This window comes from Coturnix japonica, chromosome 1, assembly GCF_054131305.1.
Source record: "Coturnix japonica strain WE chromosome 1, WE-NBRP24, whole genome shotgun sequence".
Classification (NCBI taxonomy): domain Eukaryota; kingdom Metazoa; phylum Chordata; class Aves; order Galliformes; family Phasianidae; genus Coturnix; species Coturnix japonica.
Genome location: NC_140663.1, coordinates 135,916,304 through 135,930,918, shown reverse-complemented (window position 1 = coordinate 135,930,918; position 14,615 = coordinate 135,916,304). Strand labels below are relative to the sequence as shown.

At 35.1% G+C, this 14,615-nt stretch overlaps 1 protein-coding gene across 11 annotated transcripts in view; it reads left to right on the top strand.

Moving 5' to 3' along the window:
* GPC5 (glypican 5) overlaps nucleotides 1-14,615 on the top strand; it is a 508,496-nt gene that overhangs the window by 161,247 nt on the left and 332,634 nt on the right. The window contains exons 7-8 of one of the 11 annotated variants that reach the window (XR_004305915.2): nucleotides 486-715; nucleotides 3,565-4,790. The exons of 7 other annotated variants lie outside the window; for them this stretch is intronic. Coding sequence is in view for 3 of the 4 variants with exons in the window: in XM_032442043.2 (XP_032297934.2) it covers nucleotides 486-602 (117 nt within the window). In the remaining variant the exon portion in view is untranslated. Of the gene's footprint in view, nucleotides 1-485; nucleotides 2,793-3,564; nucleotides 5,804-6,790; nucleotides 6,850-14,615 lie in introns of those variants that run through there. 3 more of the 11 variants (XM_085536018.1, XM_032442044.2, XM_032442043.2) reach the window with 3 other exon arrangements.

Sequence of the window (14,615 nt, the reverse complement as noted above, 5' to 3'; positions counted from 1 at the left end):
GACCCAGTGAGTGATGAAAATGATTCAACAAAGTCACCTTCTGTAAAAATCCTCACTTGGACAGACTGGTGTTTTGAAGAGCTTTTTAAATGATAGGCTCTTCCTCATTCATTTATCTTCACGGTAGGGCAAACAATGGGTTCAGTGCATATTCTCTTATGTACTTCAGTCAGCAGCTATCGCTCTTCTTTAATAGGCAATCACAATAAACAAAGTCAGTTGCATATGGCAGCAATAATAATGGTAATTATTTTTCTTTTCTTTCCCCTAATAATTTAAGGACACAATTCATTTATCTTATTTGCAAGCACAAATGCTAAGGTTATGAAATAAGTATATTTTGGTACTATGATTACAGGCAATTGGATCTTCAACATTTCAGTGTATTTTTTCTTTCAGAAGATAATCTAGTTTCTGCTTTTGAAAATAATAGATATTTATTGGAATTCATATTTAGAAGTCCACTAATTGCTTCCTAATTTCAGAAAATCCTGACATACTATAAAAAAAACCACTATGTACGTCAGCCTACCTCAAGCAGAGAAAATCTTGTGGAGATCTCCAGAGGCAGGTGTCACTCTATTGGCTACACTGGAAATTAAAACACTTCAGTTGGGAGAAGCGATTTCCTATTTCTATGTGCAGAAAAAGATGTGCCTGAACTTATTTGGAAGGGTTCACATCTCACAGTTTTGTACCCCTGGACTGCTAGCTGGTATGTATGGATTAATGTTTAATTTCTCAACTAAAGCCTGAAAAATGTCACAAACGGTAGTGATATCTAATTATTACTAGCAAAATTCATACAAAAATGAGAATCCAATGTATTCTTTTTATTACTGATAGGAATCCTAAAAGTCAAAATAAATCCAGCAGTCTAACTACTAGCTGGTAATTGTATAAAAGCCAAATGACTTTGTGAAACAAGTAGTATCAGTAGAAATTTTAAAAAATATATTTGTCAGTAATATAAGTCTAAGTTTTGGTCAAATTTTGGCCCAACTCTACCGTGCCAAATGGAAATGTTTACAACACAGAACTTTAAATGTTTCATCATGTTTTGTTAGTACCTATTTCAGAGGCTCCCTAGCTATATCTCAGAATTTTTTAGTGGGAGGGATGAGGTTAATTTGGCCTCCTTAAATGAATTTGTCTATTTCTTTCCTTGTGCATCCTGACATTTGTTAAGTTTCTTCTGACTACCTGTGTGCACTATGCACAAGCTTTGGCTGAAAGTGATGTCTGTATCTTTTAAGTGAGTCGGTGCCACTATTTTATATGACACTAAATGTGAGTGACAATCTATTTTTCCTTTTTGGTTATTACTACTGTTAGTAAGCTCTGCATTTAACCATACCATCATTTGTCTATTTAGCTATCTTAAACAGGTTACAAAAATAGCAAGATGGGATTTTTTCTTGGCACTGATGTTTCACACTAGCTAAACCTTCCAGCTGTGTTTTTTAAAGCTTATATTAATGCACCACACCACAGGCAAATTAATACATGTTTTCATGAGAGTACATAGTGGGAATGGTGACAGAATACATCACCTGAGTCCTCAACTGAACATACAAAGAGCCACATTTTTGAATTATTCATATGCAAAATGTGGTACTTGCAGTTGTGCTTCCCTTTGATCACTGATAACATATTTGTGCTTTCTTTAGTGTTATGATAATTACCTAATAGATAAAATCCCTCTGCCTCTTAGCATAGTTTAAATTGCTGTATGAATTTAACAAATTATACATTGATAATTCTATTTCTGATTGAAACATAGTTCTTTCTCTTGGAACAAGTGAATTCTTAAGAGTACAACATTTAGTGCTTGCATCAGCCTTAGTCCGATGTATTCTTCAGAAACAGGGAAAAGCTCTTGAGACCTGCATTCAAAATGTTCTTTTTTTCCTTCTGCTCAAATTTTATCTGTTGATATATTGTAGCTTGTTCTTTGCACCATTCTGTAACACGAAGCCAATTGAGGTGTATTTAGGAAGCAAAATTTCTGCTCACTTTATGCAACAGTCACTCAACGTTGTCTTGTGTTAGATTTGCTTTCATCTGTGTTTGCACCCGACCTGCCTATTTATTATTTTCTGTTTCTTCTTCAACAGGAAAGACTGTTGCACAGGTTGATGTTGGCTTTTGTTTGTTTTGTTTTTCATATTAAAACTGCATACCTAAATGTTGCTTTTGCTTTAGGTTCCTTTCTTTTTTTTTTTTTTTTTTTTTTTTTTTTTTTAATTTTATGCTGGCTCTTTTATTTTAGTTTTGGAATTAATGCAATGCTACCGTCATATCACAAACCCTTGGAGAAGTGTCATCTATGGCAAGGCATGATAGCAGAGTATTAGTGTGATATGTCATACCAGGATATTAATACTTGGCAGAGAATCCTATTTCATATTTGTAGCATGAACTGTTCTTGCTTTCTGGCACATCTACAGAGAACTGCCTTTTCCCTTAGTATTGATTTGAGTTCTCTCTGACTGCTAGCCTTTATTGAAGATATATGTTAAATTTTTTGAAGATTACCATTGTGTGTAAGGTATTGACATAATTTCCACAGAGATATGAAACAGCTAGGAATGAAATGGGCAATTTTTTACTGAGCTATGTCCCCCTCCTTTTACTATACACTCAAACATCTGTTATGGTTTAACCCAGCAGGCAGCTAAGCACCACACATCCGTTCACTCACTCTCCCCTAATGTGCTGGGAAAGAGAATTAAAAAGTCTATATTAACACCTGTTGGTTGAGATAAAGAGAGTTTAATATGATAGAGAAAGAAGAGGGAAAAAAATTAAAAAAAAAAAAAGGGGGGGCGGGGGGGTACAGAGCAAGATCTGTAGCAGCCCTCTGTACGGTTCTCTGTAGCATGAGAAGCAGGAAAGTCCTTGACTCTGCAAGAACTGCTCAGTGATAATTAAAACATCAGTGTGTGATCAGCATTATTCACATACTAAATCCAAAACAGAGCACCATACCAGCTATCAGGAAGAAAATTAACTTTATCTCAGTTGAAAGATGAAAGGACAACACACGACGTCAAAAATATACATCAGATTTCAGGATTGCAAATGCTTTTGTGTCTCTTGAGGGTGAAAATGCTTTCTTGACAGTTCTGTGATTGTAATCTTGTTCTCAAAAGTAGTCTTTCTCTACTTTAAATTCAAAACACTAAAATTTATGTGAACATTCTGAGATGACTGTATGTCCTCAAAAACTATGTGTAAACTCAAACCTATATGGAGTATAGAGTAACAACAGAGAAAGAAAGAGTGATTAGGAGTTGAATGTATGCATTTCCCAGTGCTGGGATGCTTAGGGGGTAAATTGAGAGGAGTAGGTTACCAGCCACATTGTCAATAATTCAAATAAAACCTCAGTAACCTTCTCCCTGGTTTGTCTTATTTTTCACTAACAAGTTTAACTCAACAATATTAAAGGCTAATTGGAATCTCAATCGTTTAATACAAACGATCCTCATTTCTATATTGTACCTTCTAAAATAGGATTTGTGCTTGGATGATTTTTTTATTTTTTTTTAATTTCTCTAGGTGGACCTAACAAAAGGAAAACAATGTACACTGGACAGAGTTTTCTGGAACCAAGGCTAAGTTTTGAATTAGCTAAAGAAAAAAAAAAAATCCTTAACATTTATATTTTCCTATTTTTCTCTTATTCCTTTGAGCGTAAAGCACTGCACAGTGCACAGTTAGATAACATATATGTTGATGCAGTAGGAAGATACTATCAATTCTTACCCATTTAGTGCAGACAACAGTAGCACAGAAAATAAGACAGACTTTTCTAGCTATTTAGGTGGATAGTGACACTAACTGAAATATTCATTATAGTGCAGATGCTCTCTACAAAAGCCTATTTTGCACCTAAATTGTTTGCTGCTATAGCTGGTAAAAACTGCTTGTGTTAGGTTTCTCAACAAAAGAGGAACATTGTACTATCTTCTAATTTGAAAGTTAACGTGAAGTGAAGGAGAGTTGAGGGATTTGGGGTGAATTATACCTATGACAGTGTGAACTGGGGCACAGCTTTTTTTCTTATTTTAGAAAATCTGATCTATTTGCTATTGCAAAACCATGTGAAGTTTGTTTGGTTTTTTTTTTTTCCTTCTTTTATTTATTGATAATTTATCACTTATGCTCCTTGACTCCTATAAAAATAGATTTTTAATTTATTTCTCATACATTCTATCAGTCTCCCCATAATAGTGATTGTAGATTTCTCTAATAAAACAAGAAGATATTTTGTCCCCCTACCAAATAGAAATAGTGGCAATTTTACGAGTGAAAAGGAGCTTCAGGTGCCCTTAATTCCCAATCCCAATTTGGAAAGAAAAAGAATATAGGTACTGATATATAATAGAGACAGTATTGAGAGTTGAAGAGGTCTTCAGAACCCCAATGCTGCAGTCATAATGGTACATACACAACTTCCCATTAACTTTGATATGGCTGTACAGATGCCCAGGGGTCACTCTGTAAATGTTGAAAGTTGAAACATTCTTCTATAAATTCATTGAAGAATAAAAAAGTCCCTTTTTTTGGAAAGGCTTCACCTGCCAGTGGTTGTACACATAGATGAGATTTATATTGCATAATGTATCACAGTGGATACACTGTCAGATTTTTAACTAGCTAACCATATTAGGTGAATCTCTCATCTAAAATGCCTTGGGATTTGTACTTACTTATCTATTTGCTTGTTTGTTTTTGCATATGTGCTTCTCATACTTATAAATAAAAAATAAAAGAAAAACAAACAAAAAAAAAGAAGCAGGAGCCCTCTTAAATTTAAACATCTATTTAGATCTTTTTATGAATAGAGGAAGCTGTCAATGTCTAATTTCATATTTTAATTGGATAACGTAACCTTTGAAATGTGATCTCATGAGGAATAACAGAATTGGTATAGGAAGTACACTTCATTCTGAGTGAAAGCCATTGTAAGAAATGTCTCTGTACACTTTAAGTTGAAGACTGTTTTAAACAGCAGTGTTGTGGTTTACCTTTGCTAGTGGCCTTTCCATTTAGTGAATCAACTGCTGTGCAATGGCAGCCGTGCCAATTAGTACACAATCAACTAGAATGTATTTTAGGAATTCAGCTTGAACATGACCTGCCTGTAGGGATCTGTATTTGTGTAAAGAGTTTCTGTTCTTATGGTTGGAGAATTATATTCATTATTTCTGATGTGGAACAATTGGAGTTTGCAGAGGTACATACAAGCCTCAGCTACTTGCAATGCAAACAGTGTTAAATCATTCCATCTTCTATATTCACAGACTAGCTTGATGGTGAACCAGAATGTGAGAGATATATCTAGAATAAAAAATAAAACAGGAAAGACATATCCTGTTAATAGATTATTATATTAGAATTGATACAGATTTTGATTGATATAGATTGATTGAAACAGTTTAAAATTTAATACAGCATAGTGAATCTCAATTAAACAAATAATATTTTTGGCGCTGCCCTTGCTCATTTAGTAAACTGCCAGCTACACCAGAATACATAGATGCTCTATATCATTAAGGGTGAATATATATTTTAATATTACATTACTGTCTTGTGTTCTTCCACAGCAGCTGAACTCCTGTTTAGTCCTGTTCTTTTCAAACTGTTTTTTGCAGTGAGACAAAATTTGCTACAATGTATTTTATTGAAATATTAAGGTATTTTTTCTGCAAATATTTCATACACCATCCTGAATAGTCTTGATTGCTATTTAAAAGGTTGAGTTAATTTTACAAATAAATTTTTTGAAGTGTAAGAATTCAGTTACTCTTTACCTTTGAACTTCTTTACGAGATATACACTGTAAATTTTCTTAACACATGATTTTAGAAGTTGCATTAATTGAAGCTGTTATTTGTGCCCAAGTAAATGCCAATTACTTCCCTCATATGTTTTCTCACTGCTTTCTCTCACAGCTGCTACACAGTAGTTTTTTTACCCTTTCTTCAATACATTTCCCCAGGGTGCTCACCCATGGCTGCTGGGACAGGTGATCTCTGCACTGGAGCCCTGGGATGCGGCTGTGTCCTTCATGAGGCAGCCCCAGCCATACCTTACAGAGGGTTTGTGCAAGCCCCACTGTCACCTCCTTGTCACGGAAACCTTATACACCATTCTGATATTCTCGACTGAAATCAATACTATTATACTAAAGTAATAAAAGTTAGAGGAATAGTCCTCTATTCATCTTCTGACATACTTGTGAAACTATATTCCTAAAGAATGAGAAATATAAACTTTGCTATAAAAAAAAGACTTAAAAAATTAAATAAAGCAAGAAATTATTTTTTAATTATTTTTATTAAATTTATTATTTATTATTATTTATTTTTATTTATTATTTTATGTCAGTCCTATTTCCAAAGCTTTGGAAATCACACTACTGAGTGAACTCACACTTTGTTAACACCAGACAATACACAAGGAACTGTCATTATAAATACTGTAACCAACTACAAAACAGAATGCCATAAGAAACAGGCTTCTTTTTCATATGTGATCATAAAACCATTTTTTTTATGATGCATGCAAAGCTCACTGTGCAAAGCTATGGCATCAAAAATGAACACATAAACAAAACACACTACAAAAATGTATTGTAGCAGCATTTAAGTGGTGAAGAGTCACTTTCTGAGAGAAGAAAGTTGATGTCCATGGAGTTTCTGTACTGAAAAGCAATACATCCTTTTTGAGCATATTGAATGTTTCCTATTTGAGACAGGTTATTTCCTTCTATTTGCAGTTCTGGGAAATCCTCCAAGTCAGTGGCCTGTAAACAGCAATACAGAGCAAGTCATTTGCTGCAGGTATCATCATAATTTGTTTTCCTTGTCAGTCTATACAATAAGCAATGCATTCTGCAGATGCAAGTAGTATCAGTCTGGAAAGCAATCTGTTGCTCTGAAACCTTACAAACAAAAACCCCATGTTATCTACAAGGGCTGTTTGGAGCCTAAAGAACTCATCTGCCTAGTCTTTTGCTCTCTGCAAATGTAGAAAATTCTATAACAGCAGCATAGAATTACACATTAAACTATTTTTCCCTCCTGAAGTGTGCATGTGAAATCTACATGGATAACAGAATTCATATTTGAAACTATATCATATGTTTTAAGCACACACATTTTGCTCAGCAAAGCCCTGGGAGCCAGCTAGCACATAGCAAAAGAATGAGAGCCAAATGGGAAGCATGTAAATTATATGAAACCTCAGCAAAACTGTTCACCATTATGAATTAAAATGAAGTGTCAGAAATAGGCTGAGCTATGCAATTTGTCATTTTGTTTTTGTTTTGAGAGATAATATAGGCAAATACAAATGTTTCCTTGCAGAGTTGTTTCTTAGGTGATGAAAGTACTCCAGGAAGAGAAATATTAATCTGCTCTGTAACTGACTGATATGTTGTCAAAAGAAAAACAACCAAACAACAACAACAAAAGTAAATCATTCTGAGTGGTTTCAAAAATAAGCATATATAAGAAAAAAACCAAGCAACACATTCAAATAAGAAGGTTCATCAAGATTTGTTATATACATAGTAAATCACATATTTGGTAGCAATATGATGAAAAACATATTTGTATATCCCTTTACAAGGCAGATTAGATACTACTTTTGTGACTCCTTTTCAGATTTTATCTTTAAAATGTATTAGCAAACCACTTCATTACACAGGTGGTGCAGTTTCACTTAAATTTACTATAATGCATTCATTTCTTTAAGTAACTTTTCAGGGCCATACATGTTAAAAATAATTTTATCTCAAAACCAGCATATTTCCCAGCTCCTTTTTTTTTTTTTTTGCTCGTATTTTTTTTCTCTTTTGCCCTTCTTCGCCCCTTCCTGTTTCTGACAGGCCTTTAAAAGCAGGCAGATGGAGGTTTTTAGAAAGATCTTATTGCCATTATAACAATGATCCACCCAAATATCTTTGAAAAGTTCATTATCTTCATCCACCAGGTAAAACTTTCTAGAAAAAAAAAAAAAGAAAAAGGGGGAAAAAAAAAAAAAAGGAAAGAAGGAAGTACTTTATTTTCCTACTCTCCAGCGCAGTGAGGTGCTGATCTGGTACTAGGACAATCACCTTTGCTTCCTCTTTTCCCTGTGCCAAAAGACAAAAAAGTCTTGGGGACTAGTTCATCTTGATCTACAGACCGTCTTAATTCACCAATGTTAAAAGCTAAAGGAGAAAAAAAACAATGGAACAAATCTTTGAAACACTTTTAGAGGTAAACATGTTATCTGTAATTTCTTAAACTCAGTATGCAGACCCCATGTTTTTAATTATGATAATGTTTTGATTAGAAACTATTTCTTATAACTTTCTTGTCACTTCAGTTGTAGCAGGTAATCACTGCTTACATTTAATATTAGTTGACATCTGAATACCACGTAAATTTGCTCACAAAGTTTTTGGGGGCCTAAAGAATTCAGACAAAAGTCTGGTAGGTCTTTTTTGCCTGTTGATGGGATGTATAACTGTAATGAAGAGAGAAGGCTCCTATTCTCCTCCCATACTGCTTAAAGAACTGTTTTCCCAGATCCAATCTCCTGTTAGAAACCTCTTGTTTTTATTTCCTGTCCCTCTTAATTCCCCTCCTCAGATTCATTTCTGCATTCTTAAAAATGTTCACAATTTTCATCTCATTATATATCTTACTCAGCATTTCTTTTAATGTTTTACTCGTCATTTCTTTTAATAGTTTTCTGTTCTCTGTTTCCCACAGATATGTAGGTCTGGGACAGTGGAAGCTCAGGTTGAACACAAATATTTCTCAGAAAGTCATAGCTGTAACAGAAAAAAAAATAAAATAAAATAAAACTAGCTTAAAATATCTGACTTAAGTTAGTAACTATTCATACAGGCAAGTGAGAGAGGAAATGTGTTATAGCCACTGCCAAAAATTGCAGTCCGAGCTGCAGTGACCATGCTCTGCTTGAGTTTGTGATCTCAAAGGACACGGGCCCTGTAGAGTAGAGTCAGGACACAGAACTTTAGGAGATCTATCTTTGGTCTGTTTAGGGAATTGCTGGATAAGATTCCCTGGGAAACTGTCCTTAGGAACAAAGAAATGTAACAGAGCTGGCAGCACTTTAAGGTTGCCTTTCTGAGAGTACAAAAGATCTCTATCCCTCAGTATAGGAAATCAACAAGAGGAGGCTGGAAACCTACATGGCTTAGCAAGGATTTACTTGTCAGACTGAGAGAAAAGAAGGAAAAGTATACACAGCAGAAGCAGAGATGTGTGGATTGGAAAGCATACAACGATGCTGTTGTGTGCCCCGGTGGTGCAGTCGTAGGAATGCCGCGTTGCAACACCGGAGGCCCTGGGTTTGAATCCCCCCTGTGGTGCAAGTGGTAGAAGTGCCGCTCTGCTACACGGGAGGCTTGAATTCTGGGGGGTTGGACTCGATGATCTCTAAGGTCCCTTCCAACCCTCACGAGACTATGATACTATGATACTATGAATGTGCAGAAATGAGAATCTGGAAAGACAAGCCAGAGGTGAAATTAAACTTGGTAAGAGATGTGAACAATAGCAGAGGGGGATTATTTAGATACATTGGTCATACAAGAAAGGTAAAGGAGATAATATGATAAATGAGAAGGGAGAAACGGCTTCAGCAGAAATGGAGAAGGATGAGGTGCACAGTTAATTCTTTGCCCTTCCCAGGTCTCTCTTGTCCTTGAACTTCTAGGCAAGGTTTGGTGGAGAAAAATCCTGCATACCCTAAGAGCAGAACACGTCTGAGATCACCTCATGAGGTTGAATATGTACAAGTCTATCGGGCTGGGTGACGTGCATCCCAGGTTTCTGAAGGAACTGGCTGATGTGGTTGCTAGACTGCCATCCATCATATTTGAAATGTCATGGCTGTCAGGCAAAATCCCCAGTGACTGGAAAAAAGGAAACTTCACTTCCATTTTTTAGAGAGGGACAAAGGAAGACCTGGGGAATTACGGGCCAGTGAGCCTCACCTCTATGCCTGGGAAGATCATAGAGTAGGTCATCATGGAAGAGATATTAAAGATCATGTGAGATGAGGAACAGATCCAAAACAACCAGAATGACTTTACCAAGGGCAAATCGTTCTTGACCAATCTCGTGGCCTTCTGTTATGGACTGGCACCACTGGTGGACAAAGGAAGGACAACTAGTGTCATTTACCTGGGCTTCTGCAAGGCTTTTGGCATGGTCCCACACCACATCTCTCTAAATCAGAGAGGTACAGACTTAAAGGGTAGACTGTTTGGTGGATAAAGAATTGGTTGGATGATCACAGACAGAATGTTGTCAATGTCCAGGTGGAGGCCAGTGGTGAGTACTTTCCCCCACTAATTCATCTTGGGACTGGTGGTTTTCAGCATCTTTATCAAAAACATGGACACTGGGATCGAGTGTACCTTCTGCAAGTTTACTGATGATACCAAGCTGAGTGGTGCAGTTGATACAAAAGAAGGAATGGACTTGGAGAGACTTGAAAAGCAGGTGCATAAGAATCTAATGAGGTCCTTCAAGGCTAAGTGCAAGTGTTGTACTTGGATTGTGGTAATCACATGTATGTCTACAGACTGGGAGAAGAACTTGCGAACATTCCTGCAGAGAAGGAATTGGGGGTCCTGATGAATGAAAAGTCTGATGTGAATCAGTACTGTATGCTGGCAGCTCAGAATGTCTGCAATATCATGGACTATATCAAAAGAGGTAGCCAGGAGGGAGATAACAGTGATTGTCCCTGTCAACTCTGCCCCTGTAGGGCCCTATTTTGAGTATTGCCTTCAGGCCTGGTGCCTCCAGCACAAGAAAGATGTGGAAATGTTGAAGAGTAGCTAGAAGAAGGCTACAGAGATGTTCTAAGGGATGGAGCACCACTCCTATGAAGAATGCCTGAGAAAGTTGGGCTTGTTTAGCTTAGAGAAAAGAAGATTCCATGGAGACCTCAATTTGATCTTCAAGTGCTTGAAGGGAGATTGTAAGCAGGAAGGGGACAGACTTTTTACATGCTCTTTTTAATCCTGCTCAGTGCCTTTCTCCTTTTCTATCTCTTTCACATTTCTCTCTCTCTCTTTGGCCTTTTTTCTTTCTTTTTCTTTTTCTTTTTTTCCCCAATGTGTTTAAAGTAATAAGTAGTTTCAAACACTGCAACAATTATTTATGATTCCTACCTTTATTGCTTTCTAAGTTGTATGACAGTTCCATTATTCAGTATGTGAAATATGCAAGTTCCTTCTGGACAGGAAAGTAGTACATTAGTTTCTGTGTATTTCTTGAAATCAAAATAAAACTAGCTACCATTCCTTTGGTACTGAAAGCAATATTGTAACCTGGGCTCAAACTATCTTGAATTATTTAATGGTATCCTGAAACATTTCTTGTTTACTAATGGGAAAAAAACATCTCTTTTTTTCCCCTTAGGCAATTCACACTTGAGATGGCTTCAATTGTAATCTAGAATATCTCTCTCTCACTCTTTTTGTTTTATTTTATTTTATTTTATTTTATTTTATTTTATTTTATTTTATTTTATTTTATTTTATTTTATTTTATTATTTTATTTTATTTATTTGCTTGCTTGTTTGTTTGCTTTGGCTTCCTAGAATGAGCATAGACCAAACTGAGATATTTTACATAGGATATGCTTTAGACAGGGCATGTTTGGATGAAAGAAAATAAGATCTCATTCATTTTGAGCAACATGAAATTTAGGTTGCATATTCTTGTGTGGACCTTAGGTAACTGTCTTTCAAGAACAGGTTGACCACTTTTCCACAAAAACTCTACAGGTTCTTAAAATCTTTTATCAGCTCCCTAGACAAACATAAATTCATTAAATACCCCCTAATGAGATTACTCAGGTGTAATTTCAGTGTACTTACTTAACTCAGGGTATATTTTCATTACACAGAGCTTTAGTAGAAATACTGTTCTAAGGGTTCCTATATGCACAACAAATCATTGCTTTAGCTTTTCCTTTTCATTTCTTTTTGTGGGTGGGCTTGGAGAGCTGGTATATTTATGGCATAGGTATATGTTATAGGTACCCAGTTATCACAAGACTCCCATGATAGGACACAATTCTTTTTCACCAATAATATTTGATGACACATGCTGCAATTGTAGTGAATTAATTACAAAAAAAAAAAAAAAAAAAAAAGGAAAAACAGAATCATATCAGATAACTTTGGCTAATAACTTGGTGATTATTGTGCTTTCCCAGGAAATGTAAAACACAAGTTATAAGCCACTGTAAAGCTGGTTAAGAATGAACCCATAACTACTTCCCTAAAGACTGTGGAATTCAATAATCTCCAAGCAAGGTTGAATTATTAAAAATAAAAATTAAAAGATCTCGGTATTTATAGCAGAAAAAATTTACAATAGCAATCCAGTAATATATATGTATCTATATATTTAATTTAGAGTGGGATGTGTGATCTGCTTTTTAGCAAATATACTTTTATTATGGACAAGGAGTAAGCAAAGACAAATGTTGCGTCACTGCGAAGGTTTTTGTACCATCTAAACCCTGTTAGACTAAATAGATGACAATAAAAAGGGTTCATCTTTATTAGAAGCAATATAAATGTAGTCCTCTGTGCTTTGCTGGGAGTGACATCAGTTGATCATTTCCCTTGTTACTGAAGTGTTTTCATCACCTTAAAACATTTTAAATTAGCATACTGCTGAAAAAGGAACCATTCATGCACTTAAGCTCTCTAGCTATTTCATGTCCCCCTCCCCCCCAGTTTCAAAGAGCAAACTTTGAAAAAACAAGGGATACAAAAGTAAATCTGCTGAGAAGTTAATGGTTTTGAATGCAAAATGAATTGTAGAGAATGTATCTTACTGGAATGTGAAGTAACAGCAGGAAAAAGAAACCATAATGGCAATGTAAATAAAAATGGATAAACAGGAATGGAAAAGCCTTTAAAAAAAGGGATCTGATGGAAGGCCAATGAAGAGAAAAGAAAAATATATCTAGTTAGGGCAGGGATAACTTCAAATTGTCAAATGTCAAGCTGATCTCAGCTTTCAGGAACAGTAATACAAGTAGTGAAAACAGCCTTCAAGAACAGCAAAAATGAAGTTAGAGAGAACTGTGCAACCATTTCCAGCACAAAAGGAGATTCTGAATAAGGAACCTAGAGGAGATTGAACTATGATATTTACATCATGGAAATAAAATATAGATAATAAAGATAAAAGGAAAAAAAAAATAGAGTTTAATTCAGGCATCCAAATACCCATTAGATGGACTATAAACTAATGCAAGGAAAAATGGGAAAGAAGGAGAAAATACAATATGTGCTGAGGTACATGAGTTTACGGGGAGCGTACTGTGACGTAGCAACAAAACTGTATGAGTTAAGAACTGCAGTAACATGAAATGTAAACTTGTGAATAAAAGACAGCCTTCCTGTTATTAATGAGAATTTTCATAAGGTTTGAAGCTCATCAGTGGGACGCAAGTGAAGAATCTAAGACTAGGATAAATTATCAGAAGATAGATGTGAGCTATTTACACTCCCTGGTAATTTAGATCCATGTGAAGCTTATTATCTTTGGCACAGCTATAGATCCAGGGATGGATTCTAAACATGCATTCATCTTCTTACCAGTTATTTTCTATAACATATCTAAATATGAAGATACATGAATTTAGGGGAAAAAGGAACTTCAGTACTTTTTATAAAGCTATTTCATGTTTAAATATTCTTTTAGAATTATAAACCATATAAAAATCACGTTTACTAAATTTTCTCTTCAAATTCTGTATTCAATATATCATTTTATTTTTATAGATTTCTTTTACAAAGGCATGAATAGAGTAATTATTAGTATGTCACTGTGTTTCAGTGCGATAGGAGAACCACCGGTTAAATATATTGACTGATTATTTCTTGAACCCATTTGTGCTACAGAAATCCTTTCAGGATTTTCTATCTGTTTTTGAGATTCTATGCTTAATTTCAGTGATTCATTTTATTAAAAGGAAGAGATGCAAGTGTAAATTTATATCTACATAGTTCAAAACAAAAAATTAACCTTTCTCCTCACAGTAATAAAAATATAATCCCTGGATTTTATTTTATTTTTTTCTTCTCCATTTCTGTAAAAATATTACTCATATATTACAAAATTTTGGCAGTTTGTCTGCACACACATTCACCCCCACAACCCCATGGCCAGTATTTGCCTAAAGCTGATTCTTGCTAATTGTTTCCCAGAGAAAAAATATATTTTGTTTGGATGTCATGATCTCAGAGTCTCAGAACTCCCAAAACACTTTTCCATATCCACATAAAAATTATTTGAAATGAATTCTGGAGTCCTTGAAAAATTGAAACTGATACCCACTTCTTATAGTTCATATAAGAATAATTATGTTAATTCCTAAAGACAAAGAAAAAGCTCTTTGGCTGCTTGCTCAGTTCAGTATTCAATGATCTGTTTCTATCATAGCTATACCAAGCAATCTTAAGAATGTTTTGTACCTTGCCAAGATACAATGCTTGGAAAAAGGATTCCTAAAAGCTGGTATGAAACATCTTCATATGTTGATTC